The sequence below is a fragment of the Panthera onca genome, chromosome E1, assembly GCF_046562875.1.
Source record: "Panthera onca isolate mPanOnc1 chromosome E1, mPanOnc1 haplotype 2, whole genome shotgun sequence".
Classification (NCBI taxonomy): domain Eukaryota; kingdom Metazoa; phylum Chordata; class Mammalia; order Carnivora; family Felidae; genus Panthera; species Panthera onca.
The window spans coordinates 18,178,811-18,200,084 of NC_138352.1; the positions used below are offsets into that span (position 1 = coordinate 18,178,811).

Sequence of the window (21,274 nt, forward strand, 5' to 3'; positions counted from 1 at the left end):
GAGCCAGGCGGCGAGCCTCCCCTCCCTCCACGCTGTCATCCACCAGCATGCCCCCTCTTCCAGAAAGCCTTCCTAAACTGCTTGCCCTGCCCCACCCCCAGCTCGTTTCTCCCCGCTCCTGTGGTCAGTTCCAAGACCGAGGCTGAGGGACATCACGGGCGGAAACCCAAGATCTGTGCTCAACTTTTTTCCTAATTGCAAAGCAGTTCGGATACAGAAAGAGATAGGAATATGTATATTACAACTTCATCGACCGACCACTCAGCTTAAGAAAGAAATTACACGGGGCGCCTGAGTGGTTTAATCGGTTAAGCATCAAGACTCTCCATTTCAGCTCAGGTCACCATCTCCCGAGTTGAGCTCCGCACTGGCAGCACGGGGCCTGCTTGGGATTCTCTCTCCCTCTCTCTCAAAATAAGCAAACATTAAAAAAAGAGAGAGAGGGGCGCCTGGGTGGCTGTCAGTTGAGCGTCCGACTTCGGCTCAGGTCATGATCTCATGGTCCGTGAGTTCAAGCCCCGCGTCGGGCTCTGTGCTGACAGCTCAGATTCTGTGTCTCCCTGTCTCTCTGTGTCTCAGATTCTGTGTTTCAGATTCTGTGTCTCCCTCTCTCTCTGACCTTCCCGCATTCATGCTCTGTCTCTCTCTGTCTCAAAAATAAATAAACGTTAAAAAAAAAAAAATTAAAAAAAAGAGAGAAATGCTACCAATTCACGTGGAGAACTCTGTATACCCATTATCACCTCCTCCCCACCTGCCCTGGGACGTGACCTTCTTCAACCCAATGTGTGCCACACTCATACCATTTACAGGCAGGCCTAGTCTTAGCATATATTTAAAAAAAATTTTTTTTTTAATTTTTTTTTTTTTTTGTTTATTTTATTTTTGAGACAGAGACAGAGCATGAATGGGGGAGGGTCAGAGAGAGGGAGACACAGAATCAGAAGCAGGCTCCAGGCTCTGAGCCATCAGCCCAGAGCCCGACGCGGGGCTCGAACTCACGGACCGCGAGATCGTGACCTGAGCCGAAGTCGGACGCTTAACCGACTGAGCCACCCAGGCGCCCCTAAAATTTTTTTTAACATTTATTCATTTTTTGGTAGAGACAGAGCGTGAGTGGGGGAGGGGTGGAGAGAGAGGGAGACCCAGAATCCGAAGCAGGCTCCAGGCTCTGAGCGGTCAGCACAGAGCCCGATATGGGGCTTGAACTCACGAACCGCGAGATCATGACCTGAGCCGAAGTCGGATGCCCAACCAACTGAGCCACCCAGGCGCCCCAAGCATATTTTTTTTTAAAAATGGGAGGTTTGCGGCAACCCTGTGTCAAGCAAGTCTGTTGGTGCCATTTTCCCAACAACGTTTGTTGTTTGCTTTGGGTCACATTTTGGTAATTCTTGCGATATTTCAAATTCTTCATCCTTATATTTGCAGTGGTGATCAGTGATCGATTCTGACTCACCAAAGGCTCGAATAACGTGCAGCGATTTTTAGCAATATTTTTTATTTAAAAACAATTAAAAAAAACACTTTTTTTAAGTTCATTTAAGTAATCTCTATACCCAGCGTGGGGCTCGAACTCACAACTCTGAGGTCGAGAGTCACATGTTTCTCCGACCGAGCCAGCCAAACGCCCTGGCAATATTTTTTTAATTAAGGTATGTACATTGATTTTTTTTTTTTGTCCGTAGACACAATACTGTCACACACTTAATAGATTCCAGTGTAGTGCAAACATAACCTTTTTTTATGATGTTAGGCTTTAATGGCACGTATGCCTGTGTTAATACAGAGCAATGAGACCCAGCGGCCGCAACAATGTTTAACCGGAAACAGCTTCTTGGTGCGTCAAAGTAAAAGAGCCCAAGAATGTGGACCTAACTGCTACGTGCCCCGGGAAGCCCAGACATTCATGTGAGTCACTTTACTGCAATGTTGGCTTTATGGCCACGGTCTGGAACGGGACCTTTCTACCGCGGAGTATGCCTGTGTTGTCTCTCTTCCCTCTGCAGTGGCGCTGGCCTGTGGAACTTTCTGCGGTGATACAAACGGCCTGTAACTGCTTGATGTGCTGACCCCTGGCACGAGTGGCCACCGAGCACTTGCTAGTGTGGCAAACGGCGGATGCACCCCAAATCTATAAATCACCGACTACATCTCTGCAGCCGGCCATTTATGGAAGAGTCATTCCCATTTCCCAGCTGGGACCACTGAGGCCCGGAGAAGTGATAAGACTTGAGAAGGTCGCCTAGGTGATGACAAGCCCAGGATGCGGGCCCAGTTCTTCCTGCCCTGGAGCCTGTACCCTTAACCGTTCCCACAGGGGCTCCCCTACACCTCTTCCTGTGCTGTCACCCGCGGAACGAGGGACGGCCCCTCTGAGCCCAGCCCTTCTCTCCTGTGCAGCTGAAGCAGCGGCTCCCAGGCCCTCCAGGCGTCCCGGCGTGGCCCTGCCCTTCCTTTTCCAACACCTCCCCTTCCCAGCAGCTGGGGGACGGAGCTCCGGAAACTACAGGCAGGTGCAGTGGGGATGAGGCCGCAGGAAGGAGCCGGGAGGCGGGTGGGGCGAAGGCGCGGGGCCCCAGTGCCACATGCGGGCGGGGAGGGGGAGGCGTGCGCTCGGGCCGAGGTTCGGCCCAGGAAGAGCCGGGGACCTTGTCTAGACTAGGCGTTTATTTATGAAATGCTCACTGAACGGATACAAAGCTAGTGTCTGTCCACAGGCAGGGGAGGGGGTAAGTGTGCACCCCAGCCCCCGCCCTGCCCACCGCGGAGGCGAAGCCGGGGGCGGGGGGGCTTCACTCTTCCCTCCACCTTGGCAGTAATGGCAGGGAGGGGGTTCGGGGGCAGGAGGAGGAAGGCCCAGGACGGGACCTCCCCCAGGGAGGCATCCCGGGCGTGGGGGCAAGGGTTTGCCTCTGCCCTGGAACAGTGGTTTGAACCGGGCGGCAGGGGGGATGAACTCAGGATGCCCTCCTGCCCCCCCCCCCAACCCCCGCCCCGCCAGCCCAGAGGCGGAGTGACCTCTTCAGCTGCTTCTCAAGGAAGGGTCCCCTTGGCTTCTCTTCTCTAGTCCTCTTCCGGCATGCCTGCCCTCCCCCTGGTCTCAGAGGGCACTGCCCTCCAGCGTGAGGGTTGGGGGCAGGGAGCCAGCCTCGGTGGAGCCCAGCGGCAGGTAAGCTGTCCCGGGCTGAAGCCGCAGCTATGTCCACACTTCGAGGGGCATCACGCCTTCCTTGCTCCCCAGGGGGGGCAGCAAAGACTCATCCTCCAGGAACTTGAGGGGAAAGTGGACCAGGTGGCCCTGGACCTGGGTGAGCTCAGACCGGGCCAGAGGTGGGCTGACTGTGGCCAGGGGCTCCACGACCACGTACTCCCGGAGCGCCCTGAGAGAGCGTGTGGCATTGGATGGCAGGCAGCGGAAGATCTGTGGGTGGGGGGCACAGAAGCCAGTGGGGCTTGGAGACCCTCGGCCAAGAGTCCAAGGTGCCCCCGCTCCCCACACCATATCCCCCCACGCTGACCCTGAGCCACTGAATCCCACGATGTGCCCCCCACACCCTCATCCCCCTTTTGGGAACGGCTTGGCGGTGGGGCCTCGATCCTACCCCGAACGGGATAACCCGTGGATTTCCACACAGTCAGCCCCGCTCGGTGCCCACCTGCTCATAGATATTGGCATTGCTCTCGGCTGTGTCCTGCCACAGCTGAAAGAAGTCATCACAGACAGGGTCTCGGAGATCCAGGTCTGGCCGGGCGTGTGCCCCGAGAATCACACTATGGGACAAAAGGGTCTCTGCAAGGTCAGATTAAGATCCTTGGAGGGGCGCCTGGGTGGCTCAGTCAGTTAAGCGACTGGCTTTGGCTCAGGTCATGATCTCACGGTTCGTGAGTTCAAGCCCTGCGTTGGGCTCTGTGCTGATGGCTCATAGTCTGGAGCCTGCTTCGTATTCTATGTCTCCCTCTCTGTCTGCCCTTCCCCTGCTCACTCTCTGTCTCTGTCTCTCAATAATAAATAAACATTAAAAAAAAAATGAAAAATAAAAAAAAGATCCTTGGAGAAGGTGAATATCAGAAAAGTCAGATTATTCCTACGCAGGTAATTCAAAATAAACCCGATGTTAAACAGTACAATAAGCACAAATGAATCCAACAGAATTTACTTTGTATCTTCTTTGGCCACTATTTTGATGCTTTAAAAAAAAAAAAAACAAAACTACCAAGTTATTTTTAAAGTATTTGTTTCTCAGGGCGCCTGGGTGGCTCAGTCTGTTAAGCGTCTGACCTGGGTCAGGTCATGATCTCACGGTTGGTGAGTCGGAGTCCCGCGTCAGGCTCCGTGCTGACAGCTCAGAGCCTGGAACCTGCTTTGGATTTTTGTAATATCTGTTTCTCATGGTCTTGATATCCCTACTTTCCCGGTACCCTATGCTAGATTGGGAAACCCTCGCACCCGCTCCAGAGGCAGAGTAACCCCCTCCCAACTTGTTCCCCACCCGGCCTTACCTGAAGCAGTGCTTCCGCAGACTCAAAGCAAACCGGCCCGCCTGATACTCCCCACCGTCCATGAGGGATGGTTCCATCTCTGTGTCCTCGATCAGCACGGCCAGCTCACTGTCTCGCTTCCCCAGCAAGCTCCGGTCGTTGATGTTGGCGGAGCCTGGGATGGGCGCAGGACGCGACGTGTCTGCCTGAGCCCGGGGGTAGGGGGTGGGGAGTGGGGGGTGGGGGGTGGCAGGGGGTGGGGGGTGAGGGGTGGCAGGGGGTGGGGGGGCCCTGCCCCATCAACTTCAACTCTGCCCGAGGACCAGCCAGCTTCCGTCACCTTCCGCTGGGCCCTGCTCCACCCCCACCCCCCCAGCGCTGCCGGGGACCCAGCATCCAGGACTGACCGATGATGACCGTCCGGTCATCTGCGATGAGCATCTTGCTGTGGATGTAGATGAGTTCGGAGACCGGGTGCCCGCCCAGCTCTCCGTGTGTGCGAAGCCCGCAGATGGATATGTAGTCCCGCCACGCTGTCCCCACTGTGAGAAAGGGGGTGGGGGTGTAGGGAGGGGTGCCCTCCTGTACAGATGGAGCCCTGTCCCAGCTGCCTCCCCACTTCGTCTATACGCGTCTCCCTGCAGTAAAGACTGCCTGCCGTCTCCGAGCAGTAGCCCCAGAGACACGCAAGAAGGCCCCGGGCTGCAACCCCCCAGCCCCCAGCACTCACTGGCTGCTTTGAGGCGATGTAGGATCGAATATTCCCCACGGCACAGGGTCCTGAGGGAAAAGAGCCGGTGAGGGAGGTGGAGGCTGGGGGAGCTGGTGGGGGATGTCAGGAGAGAGGCGGACCTCTGAAGTCCAGCAGGAAGGGATGGGGACAGAGTCAGGGCAGGGGCACGGGTGGATGGCCACGGAGAGGCAGAGTCTGGCTGGGGGTCACCTGTAAGTGAAGTGCAGAATGGCCTGGATGGAGTTACCACCACCTGTCGTGATGTCACCTTCAAACCCCGGCAGCAGGGGCAGAAGCACGTAGACTCGGAAACGCTGCCCCTGTCTGGGAAGGGGGCGGAGTCAGAGGTCTCACCTGTCCCCCCCCCCCAAGCCCCGCCCCTCCGCTGGGGCTAAACCACGCCCACAACCCCATCCCGAGGCCAGTCCCCCCTCCCCCTTACTTGTGGGCCTTCAGGATTCTGTCCACAATCTCATCGCCCACCTTGTTCAGAACGGTCCGCCCGTCCGAGCAGCTAATAAAGAACTGATTCTGAGGCAGGGATCAAAGAGAGACATCAGCAGCCAGGCCCCTGCCCCCTGCCAACCCCAGGCCTAGGCTCCAGGCCCTGGCCCCGGGCTGCGCATTTCTCCAGGCCTGGCTACGCTGGCCCTCAAGGACCGATCCTGCCGCTGTCGGGTCCCTCTCATCCCCCCGGGGTCCGCTCCATTCTCTGCCCCGCCCTCACCCCCGTCACACCTCGATGTACAGGAAGTGCTGGCTCTCCCTGATGGTGTGCAGGTAGGCATTGAGGATGGAGTTTTCCACCGTCCCTGCTGACCAACGGTCCACCGACCGCAAGACCTGGCGGAACAGCGAATATGCTGTGGCTCCCGACCCCAGGAGAGGAGGGGGCGGGGCGGGGGGAGGGGGGCTCTCGGGCCAGGGGCCCTGGGCTGGAGGGAGGGAGGCGTGAGGACGGGCTGAAGAGGGGGCCTCACCTGCACAGTGGCGCACTGCCCCCCGGGGATCGTGAAGGAGAGCTGGTCCGCGGTGCTGGTGGATTTGGGCAGCAGGTAGGGGTACACGGGGGTCTTGTACTTGGCCTTGGTCGTCTGAGGTGGAGTGATGGCAGTCGGCGGGAGGCGGCCCCTTCCCGACCCACCCCCCCCCAGCCCCCGCAGGAGGGAGTGGGCACCTTGGTGAAATTCCAGCGCTGGATGAAGTGGCGGGCCAGGTCCCGGGCGGGCAGACCGTGGACGGCCACCCCTACGTCCCGCCATGGCATCCGGGGCGTGGTCTCCCTGTCGATGAAATCTGGGGGGCCCCGGGAGGATCGGGGGCAGGGAGGAGGACGAGGGGACCAGAGGGAGAGCTACATTACCCTTGACCCAGCTCATCCCGTTCTCGGTTCCGCCTCGATGTCTGCCCCTACTCTCAGCTTTTGGGGGCTTGGGAGGAGGGGACCCTCACCCTCAAAAGGCCGGTCCAGCTGCACCCAGTCCTTAGTGATAAGATTGCTGTAGTCCTTGCCCAGCCAGAAGAGTTGGTTTTGGGACAGGTCTGGGGTGGCCGGAGCATCTGAGCCGGGGGTGGGAGGCTGTAGGGAACACACCCAAGCCAGGGGCAAGGAGAGGTCATGGAGGCCGCACAGAGCCAGGGCCACAGAGAAGAGAGGAGCACTGAAAGTGTGAGACACAGACACAGAGAGTAAGAATGAGACAGAGAGAGTCCCACCCTGGCCCTCCCCTTCGGCCGCACTCGCTACCCCAGGGGAGTGGGACGCGGTCGTGGGTGTGGGGAGAGGACTGGGCCTCCTTCAAGGCACCTTCCTGGGGTCCCAGAAAGAGGAATCCCCGGGGCGGGCAGTGCGCGAGTGACCAGCGGGGGCGGGCTGGCGCTGGGGAGGGGTGCGCCTAGGGACGCTCAGGGAGGCCTGGGGGGACCACCTGCGGGGCGGCTGGTTCAGAGGGGTCCCCGAGGTCAGTCAGCCGGTACTGCAGGTCGTCCCAGCGGCCGTAGGCGAGGTCCAGCCCCCCCAAGAAGGCCACTACTTGGTCCACGACCAGGAGCTTCTCATGATGGGCCCACAGCGTCACCTGGTCCGGGTGGCGCATCACCTGCAGCAGGTGTGGGGGGAGGTCATGCGGGCGGGCTTAGCGGAGAGAAGATGGAGACATTGGGAGGGAGGATGGGGGGGAACAGGAATATGGGGGGATGAGATGTTCAAGGAGAGGGAGGGTCGCGGGGCGCCTAGGTGGCTCAGTCGGTTGGGCGTCCGACTTCGGCTCAGGTCATGATCTCACAGTCCGTGAGTTCGAGCCCCGCATTGGGCTCTGTGCTGATGGCTCAGAGCCTGGAGCCTGCTTCGGCTTCTGTGTCTCCCTCCCTCTCTCTGCCCTTCCCCTGCTCACCCTCTGTCTCTCTCTGTCTCTCAATAATAAATGAGGGTTTAAAAAAAAATTAGAAAGGGAGGGTCGAGGGGGTGGGGAAGTGTGGCGAGGAGGGTCGTGGTTTTTGGGGGCGTCTCTGACGCCTGACGGTCACCTTTATGTTGGGGTGCAGCAGCATCAGAGCCCTCTTGCTGTAGCCGCTGTTAATGCCCAAGGCCAGCTCCACCTCCTTAAACAGCAGTACGGACACACGGACACCCTCCTCCTGGTGGTGAGCGGGGGAGGGGGGGTCAGAACGGCCCCCCCCGCAACCTCCCGAATCCTTCCCCATTCTTGGGGTTCTGTATATCCGTGCACTCAGCCTGGGGATCCTCAGTGCTCACACCCTGCTCTGATGCTCTCAGCAAACTTAGCAGTGGGTGAGCACACTGTTCACCTGCCCATCCATCCATCCATCCATCCATCCATCTTCCCAGCCATTTACTCACCCCCACATGTGCCACCTGTCATCCATCTATCCCTCACCCCCCCCCCCGCTACTGATCCACGTTTCCACCCTCCTATCCTTCCATCTATCCCCCCTTTCCATCATCCATCCACCCACTGGCCCCTCCTCTCGATCATCTGTCTATCCATTAACGTCTATGGATGTCCCCAACATGGCGGACACCGGGCCTCATACTGAGGCTAGCGATGTCACTCCCGTGAGAAAGGCAGACACGTACACCCCCAGGTAACGCCACCAGGTGTAATGGGTACTTGGAGAGAAGTCTGCACCAGGTAGAGGAGGAGCATGAAGGGGGAGGTGTAAGTTCCTCTTAAGGAAGAAAAGGAGGTGATGCTTGCCAGATAGCAGCCCACGATAGACGTGTTTCCTCCCCTGAAGCTTCAGCTTCCTTTCCTTCTCCCTTCTGACCCACCTCCACGCACCTCCCCTCCCGCCTGCCACTGTCCTCACCGCCTTCTTCTTGAGCATAATGTCCAGTCTCCAGTCATCTGAATGGGCCGGACGCTTCAGGTAAATCTCAGGACTCAACCTGGGATTCAGGGCAGGGGGTGAAGGGCGAGCAGCCAGCCACTTCTGCCCTGCCCCTCCCTCCTCTGGCCTGTAAGCTGATCCGGGGCAGGCCCTATCCTGCCCCTTCCTGCCTGAGCTTTTCCCCTACTCACCACCAGTCTGTGATGAAAATCTCCTCTTGAGCTCCTTCGATGGCGTCTGCCACAGCGGCAAAGTAACCCGCCCCGTTCACAAACCTGGAGGGAGGGGAAGGTCAAGCCAAGGAGGTCAGAATCAGAAGCCAGAAAGCTCTGGAGAGTGAAGACCGGAGGACAGTCATGGATCAGAGGTGACGGCAGGGTCAAAGACCAGGAGTGATCAGAGAAATCAGACGATGTCAGACGTATGAAAGGGGGAAAAATTTGCCAGTTTAAGCTAAGTAAAATTAAAAATTACAACGAAGATGACTAAAGGTGGGGAACATTAGCACATCATACATAAAGAGTTCCAGCGAATCAATAAGAAAAAGACACACAGGCCAACGGCTAAATGAACAAAGATTAAGAACTGACAGTTCACAGAGGAGATTAAAATGGTCAACCATAGGAAAAGATGTTTAATCTCAGTAGTAAAGACGGAAATTGATATCAAAATGGAATAACATGTCTTTAATCCACTAAATTGGCAAAAATAAAGATCACTGGCAATGTTCAATATTAGCATGGAGGAGAATGAGAATCCTCATAGACTGGGAATATACTTCGGTTATAGCCTTTTTATTTTTATTTTTTTAACATTCTTGTATGTTTGAGAGACAGAGTGTGAGTGGGGGGGGGGGGGGCAGAGAGAGAGGGAGACACAGAATCCAAAGCAGGCTCCGGGCTCCGAGCTGTCAGCACAGAGCCCGACGCGGGGCTCGAACCCACGAACCGTGAGATCATGACCTGACCCAAAGTCGGACGCCTAACTGACTGAGCCACCCAGGCGCCCTGGTTATAGCTTATTTAGAAGACAGTTTGGCAGTATCCGAATATCAGACACACGTACTGTTTAATACCATTAAATGCACATAGTAATTCTATTTCTAGGGATGCATCCTATTAAATGCTTTGCTTAGGCAAAGACTGTGTTCGGTGCAACATCGCTTAAAATGAGAATTTGGCTCCCCTGCTGATGTCCTCTCTCCCTCTCTCAAAATAAATAAACCTAAAAAAAAAAAGAAAAAGATTTGTAAAATGAGAATTTGGGGCGCCTGGGTGACTCAGTCGGTTCAGCGTCCAACTCTTAATCTCAGCTCAGGTCTTGATCTCAGGGTTGTGAGTTCAAGCCCCATGTTGCACTCTGCACTGGGTGAGAAGCCTACTGAAGGAAAGAAAAAGAAAAGAAAAGAAAAGAAAAGAAAAGAAAAGAAAAAAAAGAAAGGAAGAAAGAAAGAAAAAGGAAGGAAGAAAGAACCTGAACGCCTAATCTCTAACACACACATTACGTGAAAAAGAAAAAAATAAGCCACAAAAGTAAGTTCATGATCTCATTTACATTAAACCCAAAAGTAACGTATGCGCATAAGCCTATGAAAGTGTACAGGCCAAGAAAGGAGAAGATACACGGGACTCTGTTGCGAGGGTTACTTCTGGGGAGAGAGCTGGGCTGTTGGGTCTAGGGCAGACGTGAGGCCAGGGAGTAAAGGGCTGGGCAACGAAGGGGAACTTAAGTTTTTCACTTATTGTGCTTCTGCGTCGTATCGTTTTGGCTTTTGAATAACAAATAGCATGATGGTGAAGAGCAGGGTCTTGACCCAGACTGCCTGGGTTTGAATCCTGCTTCCGCTGTCTACAAGGTGTCGGACCTTGGGCAAGTTCCTCAGCTTCTCCTCGCCTCAACATTCTCATCTGTAAAATGGACACAGCGCCTGTGCCTGCCTCGTCGGGTTCGCGAGAGGGTTTAATCATACTTAGCGCAGCTCCCAGCACGCAGTGAGAACTACGTAAGTATCAGCTATTAGTTCTTATGAAACAAATGAATGTCAACACCGCCTCCAAGAAAAAAATCCTTCCACCACTCCCTCCTGCCTATGATGAAGTCCAACCGCTTCAGCTTAGCACGCGGGGCACACCCAGGCGCTGTCAACCCCCAGACTGTTCTCTGGCCACTCCTCCTCCCCCCCCCCCCCACGCTGCCAGGGTCACCAAACATGCCAGCCTACTTCTTCTAGCCTCCGTGCCCAGGCTAGTCTCTGCTTTCTTCCTAAGGCCAACCTCAGGGTCACTGCCTTCTGCAAGGCAGTCCTGACATCCCCACTGGGGGGCAGATGTTCCCCCGCTGTGCCCGCTACCCTGTATCTACCACCAGAACGGCTGGAAGTTACCATTGTTCTGTGACTGAATCACCTACTAGGTTGTGTTATTCCTGCCACTGGGCCTGGCTCGTAGTAGGTGCTTAGTAAAACGTGTATTAGACGAACGAGTGAATCAGAGAGATTTTAAGAGCTCATAAGGCACAGAGAGAGCCAGTGTGATAAAAGGCAGTTAAAAAGGTCACAGCAGGTCAGAGAGGCCAGGGTCGGAGGAGATGACTGGAGATGACTGGGTATGGGGGTCAGAGAGATCAGAGGGAAGGCAGATAATCAGTGTGGTTAGAGGTCAGATGGTCAGGAAGACTGGAGAAGTCAAAGGGGGAGGGTGTCGAAGCCAGAACGGGTCAGAGGAGATCAAAGAGGACCAAGGAAAGGACTCAGAAGACACAGAGAGGGTCTCGAGGCCCACAGACAAGCTCCGAAGGGACGGCAGTGTCTCACCACCGGGCCAAGGTCCTGGGCCGGGGTGGGGCATAGCTGTCATGACGGTGCAGCTGTATGAAGTCTCTTCCCGGGCCCTGGGCCAGCTCCGTGATCTCCTGGCCCCACCACCGTGCCTGCCGGTAGCTGCCACACTTGAGGATCAGGGACCTGAGCAGGAACAACGAGATGGACCACAGGCTTCACCCTTCGTGCCCCGGCCTCGCCCGGTACCTCCCTCTTTGGCTGCCCCTTCTTTCCCGCTTCCTCCCTTAGTCCCTGATTCACCACCCCACCCGGACAAGGCAGGTGTCTGCCTCGCACACAGTTAGGTCACCGGCACAGCATGGAGTTTTGCACCCGGCACTCGGGGGTTTGCTCGAAGGAACGAACGAATGAACGAAGCGCCCTTTCTTTTATATCGGGAGTCCCTCCCCCAAGCTTGTACTTGACCCCCTCTCTCTGGGCCTAGGTTCTAAGAGCAGTCCCAGGCATGTGGCCAGACCAGTTCTCTGGTTCCAAACCAAGGCCGGCTCCAGGGGGGGGTTGGATGGGGGTGGGGGATGGGGTGGAAATGCTTCCTTTCCTTCCACTCACTGCCCCCACCCCCCGCCCCAGCGCTCTCGGCTCACCAGGTGTCCGTCTACACCGGCTGGAGGCCTTACCTGTGGGAGGTGTCGATCCTGACCCCGTACCGCGTCTCCGTGCTCCGCTTCCCCACCTGCACCTCGAAGCCAGGGTCAAAGAGCTGAACAAAGGAGATGGCGCCCGTCTCGAGGCACATGTACAGCAGGAAAGAGTCCTTCACCACCAGCCACCTGGAGCGGGAGGGCTCCGTCCGTTCCTCCCTGCCCACGGCATCTCCTTCCTCGCCCCCGCCGCTGCCCCGCTGACCGCTCCGGGGCTCACCTCTTGGACCAGCGGTAACACACTTGGTCCCGGCCACAGCAGGTGAGGCCAGGAACGCGGTGGCCGCCCGAGCGCTTCCGGATCACTCCTTCCCTGTGGGCAGAGTCGGGGAGCGGGCGTGGGGTGGGGAGACGCCCGAAGAGGGATCCGGATGCCCGCCGCGCCCCCGCCCCTGCCCGCGCACCGGGCACTGCTTGCCCCGTCCTCAGGCAGGGAGGGATCCGCGGGTTCGCCCGTGGCCCGCGCGGGATGTCGCACACTCACAGTCCTTTGGAGCCAAGGTCTGGGATGAAGGAGAGCTGGCTGACTTCCAGGAACTCCGTCTGCCGAGGAAGACGAAGGCTCAGGGGAGAGACTCTGGCTTCCAGCCCCTCAGACCCCACGGGCCGGGGTCCTCTGCCCCCGGGGGTCTGATGAAACTGCCCCCCCCCCTAAAACCAGCCCCTGGGCCTTACCATGGCGTGGTAGTTGCGGTAGAAAGACATGGTCAGGAGGCGGTTGAGGTAATTCTCCAGGTATTTCTGAAGCAGGGACAAGAGACAGACAGATGGGACCGGAGCCACTGGCGCACGAAACGCCTTCCCGGGCGGTCCGGCGTCGGGTCGCACCTGTTTGCTGGCCGCGTGTCTGGAGGAGCCCTCGGGTCCTGCGCGAGGCAGAGAGGGCATCTCGCGGTTGGCGGCTTCTCCGGCGGGGGGATGGGTGGTGGCAAAGCTGCGGAGGCGAGGCGGGAAGAGGGTCAAGCGGGAGCCAGGAAGCCGAGTGCCTGGATCCCTGAAGCACGAGACCGGGAGGCTTGGGGGAGGCCCGGAGGCTGGCAAAGGCCCCCTATCCTGAGAACGGAGACGAGGGAAGCTGCCAAGGGCATTTTGGGCGCCCCGCCCGGCTGAGATATTGGCACAGGACCACGGACAGGGAGAGCCGAGCTGGGAAGGTTTCCTGGTAACCGGGGTCAGGGAAGGGGGGCCCCCCCCCCACCACCACCACCAGGGGCCAGAGCTGGGGCAGGAAAGGAGCTGGGGCAGGGAAAGGGTGCGACAGGCAGAAAGCGGTGGTGGCGGCTGGGCCAGGGACAGGATGGGGCACCGCCTTCCCGACAGGAAGCAGACCGGCCCCCTTACCGGGCCAGAGGGAGCAGACTCATCAAGACTTTGTGCCTCAGGAGGTCCCGGTGCAGCTCCTGGAAATGACGGAACTTCTTCTTGGTCGTCCAGGTAAAGGCGCCGTGAGTCAAGCGGACGGAATACAGAGTGCAGGTTCCCACCTGGGGGCGGGAGGAACTCTGCTGTTGTCCCCTGGCCGGGTCGCAGCGCCCCCTCCTCCCGGACCTCCGGGCCGGCCCTGCCTTTCCCCACCTCCCCAGTGCCCGGCCAGCCACCTTGGATCCGCTGGTGTATCTTTCGGTTCCCACCACTTGGGCGGTGACGGGCACCCCAGGGGCGAACACCAAGGGGCGCATTTTCAGAGGCTGCAGGTCGTAGATGGCCAGGAAAGGGTGCATCCGGTCAGCTGGGAGGAGGGAAGGTGCGAGAATGTGAACCCCGGAGGTCTCGGCCGCCCCCCACCCCGTCCTCCCCCAGGGCCGTCCCCCCTGCCTACCTGGGTCCTCCCCCTCCCTCAGAGTGTCCAGCTCGTCGGGCTCCATGTGCAACTGGCTGGAGTCCAGCTCGCCCCCCGCGGGGAAGAGGCTCTGGGGGGTCGCCGCCATCCTGGGCGCAGGGGGAGGCCTCAGGGAGGTGCCGTGCCCTGCAGAACCCGGGCCCCCCACCCTCCCCACCTCCCACGCGCGCCCTCCTTCCCCTTCGGTCTGCAGCGCCCCGCCGACCCGCCTTGACCTCCACCCGGTCCCCGGGTCCCGCATCCAGGATCCCTCAGCCCCGCCTCCCGTCCCGTCCCCGGCGCGCCCTGGAGCTCCCGCCGGGCCCGCGGGGCCCCGAGCCGGGGCGGAGCGGAAGCCGGGGCAGGGCGGGGGGGGGGGGGGGGGGTCGCCGGGGACCCCGGGGCTCCGGCCGGGCCGGGCCGGGAGCGGGGGGGCGTCCAGCGGGAATGAGGAAGTCCCGCGCGCCCCGCCCGCGAGGGACGCCCTGAAATCTCGGCGCGCGGCTGAGCCCGCGCCCCTTCCCGCCCCCCGCCCCCCTCCCCCGGGGCCCGGGCCCCGCCGCCGCCGCCGCGCGCGCCCCCCGGGCCCCTCACCCCGCAGCCCCAGGCGGCGCCCGCGCCGGTCCGCCAGCCGAGGGAGCGGCACAGGGAGCCGGGCCCACACCCGGGCGGCGGGGCGGGAAGGGGCGGGAAGGGCGGGAAAGGCCGGCCCCCGGGGGCGGGTCTCCCGGCCTCACCTCCGCGCCCGCCCCGCCGCCAGGCCGTCGAGCGAGCGCTGGTCCCGGGGGCTGCGGCGGGCGGCGGTAGAGGCAGGGCCGGTGCAAGGGCCCGGGGGCCGGCGGGGGGGAGGCGGCGGCAGAGGCAGGGCCGGTGCAAGGGCCCGGGGGCCGGCGGCCGGGGGCTGGGGAACGTGCGCTCCTACACCGCTCCTGCACCACGTCTCGCCACTTGCCCCGGGCCGGGCTCCCGGCGCACAACAGTGAGCGAGCCGGCCGCCGCCGAGCCCGCTCTCCGGGGACCCACAGTCCGGGAGCAGGCGGGAAACTCTCAGGTTCTAAAAGACAAAATATGCCCCCTTTATTTATTTATTTATTTTTTAATTTTTAAAACTATTTAATTTTCGGAGAAAAAGAGACAGAGCACGAGCAGGGGAGGGGCAGAGAGAGAGGGAGACACAGAATCCCAAGCAGGCTCCAGGCTCGGAGCTGTCAGCACAGAGCCCGATGCGGGGCTCCAACCGGTGAACCGAGAGATCAGGACCTGAGCCAAAGCCGCAGACTCAACCGACTGAGCCACTGGGGCTCCCCTATGCCCTCTTTTTTTTTCAAATGCGGATTTCCTTATCTCTCCTGATGGACATCTGGGTTGTTTCTAATCTATTGCGATAAAGCTCCTATAAACATTCCTGTAGGAGTCTTTGTGTGGATAAGCGTTTTCCTTTTCTCTTGGGTAAATAGCTCGTAGAGGCGTTGCCAGGGCCTGTAAAAAGTGCATTTTACCTTTATGAGAAACTGCCAGACTGGCTCCCTAAGTGGTCGTTCCGTTTTGCATTTCCCAAACCAGTCTGTGTTACTTCTGGTGGTTCCACGGCGTGGCCAGCATCTGACGTGGTCCATCTTTTTAGCATTAGCTGTTCTGAGGGTAAAGTAAGTAAATCGTCGTAGCTTCCTTTGCCTTTCTCTGAGGAGTAATGATGCTGATCGAGTTTCACGTGCTTACTGGCCATTTGCATAATCTTCTTTTGCAAAGTGTCTCTTCTAGCTTTTGGTAATTTTTTAAAAACAATGTCGTATCACTGAATTAGTTCTTTGTATATTTTGAATACAAACCCACTAGCAGATATATGTATCACAAACACTTTGTCACAGAATGTGGCTTATGTGTTTAAAATCATAGTGCTCTTGGGGAGCCTGGGTGGCTCAGCCCGTGGAGTGTCCGACTTTGGCTCAGGTCGTGATCTTATGGTCCATGGGTTCGAGCCCCGCATCGGGCTCTGTGCTGACAGCTCCAAGCCTGGAGCCTGCTTTGGATTCTGTGTCTCCCCCTCTCTCTGCCCCTTCCCCACTCATGCTCTGTCTCTGTCTCTCAAAAATGAATAAATGTAAAAAAAAAAAAATTAAAAAAAAAGAAATGAAAGCACTGATTCAAAAAGATATATGCATCACCATGTTTATAGCAGAATTTACAATAGCCAAGATAAAGAAACAACCTAAATGTCAACTGATTGATTGAACGGAGAAAGAAGAGTGGTACACACACACACACACACACACACACACACACACACACAGAAATATTGCTCAACCGTAAAAAAAGAATCCTATCTTGCCATTTGCAACATCAATGGATTTAGAGAGTATAATGCTAAGTGAGATAAGTTCGCGAAAGACAAATACCATATGATCTCATTACATGTGAAATGTAAAAAAATGACCAAACAAAGCACAAACAGATCCAGAAATACAGAGAACAAACCGGTGGTTACCAGAGGGGAAGGAGAGGGGACAGGGCGGTCCAGGCTTCCAGTTAGGGAACGAATGAGTCGTGGGGATGAAAGGTTCAGCACAGGGATTATAATCAGTGATACTGTAACAGCGCCGCGTGTGGTGACGGGTTGGAGCTACGCTTGCGGAGCGTGTAGCATAATATATAGAGCTGTCCAATCGCTACGTTGTGTCGTACTCGCCTAACACTGAGGTCACATTGTGTGTCCAACGCCCTTTAACTGAAAGAGAAAAAGTCAATGGTAGAGCTACCCTATGGCAACCCAACAATTCCGCTCCTAGGTGAAGACCCAAAAGAATTGAAAGCACATGGGCGCACAGAGACCTGCACGCGGTAGTACCCAACTAGCCAAATCGTGGGAACCCAACGTCCCTCAGCCGATGAATGGGCAGACAAAACACGGTGGTTCCTCCAAGGCACACCACTCGGCCACAAAAAGGAGTGGACCTCTAGCACGCGTTGCCACAGGGGCGAGTCTTGAAAATATTACGCTAAGGAAGGAGCACCTGGGTGGCTCAGTCGGTTAAGCATCCAACTCTTATTATTTTTTTTAATATTTCTTTATTTAAAATTTTTTTTTACATTTATTTATTTTTGAGAGACAGAAAGCATGAGTGGCAGAGGGAACGGAGAGAGGGGGAGACACAGAATCGGAAGCAGGCTCCAGGCTCGGAGCTGTCAGCAAAGAGCCCGACGCGGGGCTCGAACCCATGGACCACGAGATCATGACCTGAGCCGAAGTCGGCCGCTTAACTGACTGAGCCACCCAGGCGCCCCACTCTCTCTAAAGAAGAAGAAGAAGAAGAAGAAGAAGAAGAAGAAGAAGAAGAAGAAGAAAAGAATATGCTAAATGAAAAAAAGTCAGACACAAAAGACCATATGTTATGTGAGTCCATTTAGAGGAAATGTCCAAAACCTGTAGAGACAGAAGGTAGGTTAGCCACTAGCTGGAGAGAAGAAGGACAGGGGAGTGACTGATGGGGGTACAGGTTCTTTTTCAAGGGTGATGAAAATGTTATAAAATTAGTTGATGTTTCTCAGCTGATGAATATAGTAAAAGCCACTGAATTGGATCCTACAAAAGGGTGAATTTTAGGGGCGCCTGTGTGGCTCAGCTGGTTGAGCGTCTGACTTCGGTTCTGGTCATGATCTCCCGGTTTGTGAGTTCAAGTCCCGCGTCAGGCTCTGTGCTGACAGCTCAGAGCCTGGAACCTGCTTCAGATTCTGTGTCTCCCTCTCTCTCTGCCCCTCCCCTGCTTGTGCTCTCTCTCAAAAACAAATGCATTTAAAAATATATATATAAATAAAAGGATGAATTTTATCGTATGTCAATTCTATCTCAATAAAACTATTGTTACCAAAAAAAAAAAAACACCTCAAGTAAGCTGCAAACACATACAACTTGGGCGAAGTTAAAAACCGTTATGCTGAAAGAAGTCAGACAGACGGAAGTAATACTCTAGGACTCCCGGAAACAGGCAAATAAAGCCCAGAAACAGGCAAATCCAATCTGTTTGGACAGGAATGAGATCAGTAGCTGCCTGGGGTGGGAGGCGTAGAGAAGGAAGGGAAGTTGGTGATGGGAACGTCTTGTATCTCGACTGGGGCGATTATTTCACGAGTGTGTACCCTTGTTACTATCTACAGACCTGGACACAGATGTGTGTATTCAATTGCATGTAAATTTTCACTTCAATAAAGGTGACTTATTTATGTTTATTTATTTGTTTACTTTTGAGAGAGAGAGAGAGAGAGAGAGAGACAGAGCACAAGCAGGGGAGGAGCAGAGAGAAAGGGAGACACAGAATCGGAAGCAGGCTCCAGACTCCCAGATGTTGGCACAGAGCCCAACTCGGGGCTGGATCACGACTTGAGCCAAAGTCAGACGCTTCACCGACGGAGCCGCCCAGGCGCCCCTTGAGACCGGTAATTTAGAAGTGCGAAACAGGGGCGCCTGGGCGGCTCCGTCGGTGAAGCGTCCGACTTGGGCTCAAGTCACGATCTCACAGTTTGTGAGTTCGAGCCCCACATTGGGCTCTCTGCTGTCAGCACAGGGTCTGCTTCAGATCCCCTGTCCCCCTTTCTCTGCCCCTACCCTGCTGCTCTGTCTCTCAAAATCAAAACAATTAAACTTTAAATGTAAAAAAAAAAAAAAAAAAGAAAAGAAAAGAAAGAAACAAGAAAAGGATTTCTGAGTCTGCTAATCCAATAGAGCCGGCAGCTTCCCAAGTTAAGAGCACATTTGCACGGCTGTGCTGGGGGGCGTTTAGAGTCCTTGACGAGGGTGCTCTGCTCCCCCCACCCCTGCCCCCGCCCGGCTGAGGGCATCAGCACCTGATGCGGGGAAGCTCACTGCGGAGCACAGAGTGGGCTGGGGTCAGGGGGTGGGGGTGGAGGGAATCCCCGCTCCGACTGCCTCCGTGACCTTGCTTGTAAAATCAGGACAGTGACAACATGTACCTCCAAGCATCACTGACATGATTAAGCAAGATAACAAGTAAAAAGTCCCTTGAATCTACCTGGCACAGCATAACTAATCCATTGTCAGTGTCCTATTAAAGGCGACAAGAGCTCCCGGACCGTTTAGTGAGAACCTAACGTTTCCTCGGCTAGCACGATTTCACCTTCCGTGAGAATAGACTACTTTTTTTTTCTTTATGATTTTACGTCGTGGGCATTCTAAATTCTCATTCCAGAATACCAGTGAGTCCCCAGCAGCATCCAGGCTGGCAGCAAGCTGGCAGCGGATTTTCACGGCTCCTGTCGGTGGTCCCAGCCCCTCTGTGTCTGTCTCTGCCACCTCCCCCCTCCCAGTGGCCTCCTGCTTCTCCCTGCAGATCAGAGAGGGCTCCCAAATTAAGGGGGCGCGACAGGATAGGTGTCTGAATGGGGTATCCGTCCACCTCTTCCCTCCTCCCTCTCCTCCTCCTTCCATCCCCTGGCGCCTATAATCACCAGGCGGTCTGAGGCTAAGTGGTAGTTTGGCCCACAGTGGGGGGGCTTGCCAGCCACACCCCTCCTCCTGGGGCCCTCCTGACCAGTCCCAGCACCCTGGTCTCCTCCACTGGTGAGATGGGTCTCAAGGGGGCATGGTGTTTCCCATGGTGTGGGTGCCGGAGGCAGCGGAGGACTGGAAGAGGAGCAGGTATGGGGGGGGGGGGGTGGCTGAGGACAAAGGGGGGCTGGCAGGGAGGCAGAGAGACCGCACCGGGGACAAAGGTACATGGTCAAGCCAGTGGAGGGAAAACAATGGTCTGTTTCGCGGGTGGGAGGTGGGCTTCCCCACAGGGCCGCCTAAATACCTCACAGGGCCGCTGCCAAATGAGCAAGTGAAGCCCCCATAAAAAAAAAAAAAAATTATTAGCACCTTCGTGACGGTGACAGCAGCATCACAGCAAGCCGGGGCCCTTCTGCGTGGCAGGTCCCAAGTGACCGCCCAGGTCGCAGACCGGTGAAAGCAGCCCTGCTCTCTCCACACCCCCTCTCGGGGCCCCAGGACCCCAGGTGGCCTCCCTGGCCTCTTGGGTACTCACTGTGGGGAAGGAAGGAAGAATGCGGCCGCAACAGCCCTCTCCCTCCTCCCATCTCCCTTCCAGGCCTGGATCCGGCTGCCCCTCCAGACCCAAACCCCAGCCCGGCTGAAGCCCCCACTGTGGCTGAGGGAGGGATACCCTCCCTAGGGTCTGGCGCCTACTTCAGCAGGAAGGCCCGACTCTCCTTCCGCCACCAGCTGCACGACCCGGCGTCGGCCAATGACTCCACCATTTGATGGGGACGACGGGGGCTGAACTTTGCAACCTTCCCTCCCCAGACTTCTGGGTGATCCCTGTTTGGCCCCACAGCCCCCATGACCTTGTCATTAAATATACTCAGAGCTGCCAGGTGCTGTGTGCGCACGCGTGTCTGCAGGGGGGGCGGGGTGGGGAGCGGTTGAGGGCCCCCCCCCCCTCCCCGGGGCTGGGGTGCGGCGCTCAGCGGGGGGAGCATAGCACTTCTGGTAGGGGACGCGGGAGTGGTGAGTGACACAGCTGGTCTAACTCGGGGCCCAGGTGGGGGTAGCAGAAGGGAGTGTGCCCCGAAATCTAGCTTCAGAGTTGAGGGTGAGGAGAGGCTGGAGGCCAGACAGGACCGCAGATGAGGCGAGGAAGCGTGTTCCTTCAGTAAACACGTGGCGTCCCCTCCCTTCCAGGCACTGAGGATGCATCAGTGAACCAAGCAGAGACCCGTCTCTGTCTCTTCTTCCCCATCCTCCACCCCACCCCACCCCCGCCCCGGGGCTCAACTCCTCCTAGGGCACGTAGACACAGGAGCTAAGAGAGAGGGCGGTGAACGCTGTGGAGGGAGTTACCAGGTACCTTGAACGTTGGGCAGGAGGGGTGGGGGGAGCTTGGAAATTCCAGGTAGTCAGTTAGGGGCTTTCTGATAAGGTGGCATCTGAGACCTGAATGTAAGTAGCCAAGTGGAAACCGGGAAACCACGGGTCAGTGTAGAGTCATTGTAACAAATGTTTCTGGCGCAGGATGTTGGTAGTGAGGGATGCTGTGCACCTGTGAGGGCAGGCAAGGGCAGACGGGAAATCTCCGCTCAGTTTTGTCATGAACCTAAAACTGCTCTACAAAAAGCGTATTTTAGGGGGCACCTAGGTAGCTCAGTGGGTGAAGCCTCTGACTCTTGATTTCGGCTCAGGTCATGATCTCACAGTTCAGGAGATGGAGCCCCGCGTCAGGCTCTGGGCTGACAGTGCAGAGCCTGCTTGGGATTCTTTCTTTCTTTCTCTCTGCCCCTCCTCTGCTCACTCACTCACTCTCAAAAATAAATTAAAAAAACTTAAAAATAAATTAATAATTAGAAAGTTTGTGTTTAGGGGGCGCCTGACTGGCTCATTTGGAGGGGCACACAACTCT

The 21,274-nt window shown here is 56.8% G+C and overlaps 2 protein-coding genes across 3 annotated transcripts; one reads left to right on the top strand and one right to left on the bottom strand.

The window, feature by feature from the left end:
* Nucleotides 1–2,652: 2,652 nt before the first annotated feature.
* PLD2 (phospholipase D2) lies at nt 2,653–14,580 on the bottom strand. Of its 2 annotated transcripts, XM_060647559.3 has the most exons (25): nt 14,460–14,580; nt 13,866–13,975; nt 13,645–13,775; nt 13,388–13,530; nt 12,875–12,980; nt 12,722–12,787; nt 12,531–12,589; nt 12,267–12,359; nt 12,023–12,175; nt 11,379–11,528; nt 8,758–8,841; nt 8,546–8,624; nt 7,742–7,852; nt 7,144–7,314; nt 6,668–6,794; nt 6,393–6,511; nt 6,196–6,309; nt 5,954–6,058; nt 5,658–5,746; nt 5,426–5,539; nt 5,213–5,262; nt 4,890–5,024; nt 4,504–4,657; nt 3,660–3,774; nt 2,653–3,424 (listed from the first exon to the last, which is right to left on the bottom strand). In XM_060647559.3, exons 2-25 carry the CDS (start codon nt 13,972–13,974, stop codon nt 3,200–3,202), a joined length of 2,802 nt encoding a protein of 933 aa, XP_060503542.3. In that variant the 5' UTR covers nt 13,975; nt 14,460–14,580; the 3' UTR covers nt 2,653–3,199. The 2 variants fall into 2 exon arrangements, with proteins under 2 accessions (XP_060503542.3, XP_060503541.3); XM_060647558.3 differs by lacking the exon at nt 14,460–14,580 and having other exon boundaries at nt 13,866–14,383.
* On the top strand, nt 13,372–20,251 carry CE1H17orf114 (chromosome E1 C17orf114 homolog). Its single transcript, XM_060647564.2, has 3 exons — nt 13,372–13,480; nt 19,067–19,515; nt 19,967–20,251. Exons 2-3 carry the CDS (start codon nt 19,443–19,445, stop codon nt 20,137–20,139), a joined length of 246 nt encoding a protein of 81 aa, XP_060503547.1. The 5' UTR covers nt 13,372–13,480; nt 19,067–19,442; the 3' UTR covers nt 20,140–20,251.
* Nucleotides 20,252–21,274: the final 1,023 nt, after the last annotated feature.

Excerpts from the sequence above, each read along its gene's own strand:
- PLD2 (XM_060647558.3), bottom strand. The coding sequence starts at position 14,127 with ATGCGGGACCCGGGGACCGGGTGGAGGTCAAGGCGGGTCGGCGGGGCG. Across the intron at positions 12,788-12,874 it reads GACACGCGGCCAGCAAACAG|AAATACCTGGAGAATTACCT; the intron begins GTGCGACCCGAC and ends TCCCTGCTTCAG. Across the intron at positions 7,853-8,545 it reads TTATGCTCAAGAAGAAGGCG|GAGGAGGGTGTCCGTGTGTC; the intron begins GTGAGGACAGTG and ends GCTCACCACCAG.
- CE1H17orf114 (XM_060647564.2), top strand. The coding sequence starts at position 19,443 with ATGGGTCTCAAGGGGGCATGGTGTTTCCCATGGTGTGGGTGCCGGAGG. Across the intron at positions 19,516-19,966 it reads GAGGACTGGAAGAGGAGCAG|GCCTGGATCCGGCTGCCCCT; the intron begins GTATGGGGGGGG and ends TCTCCCTTCCAG.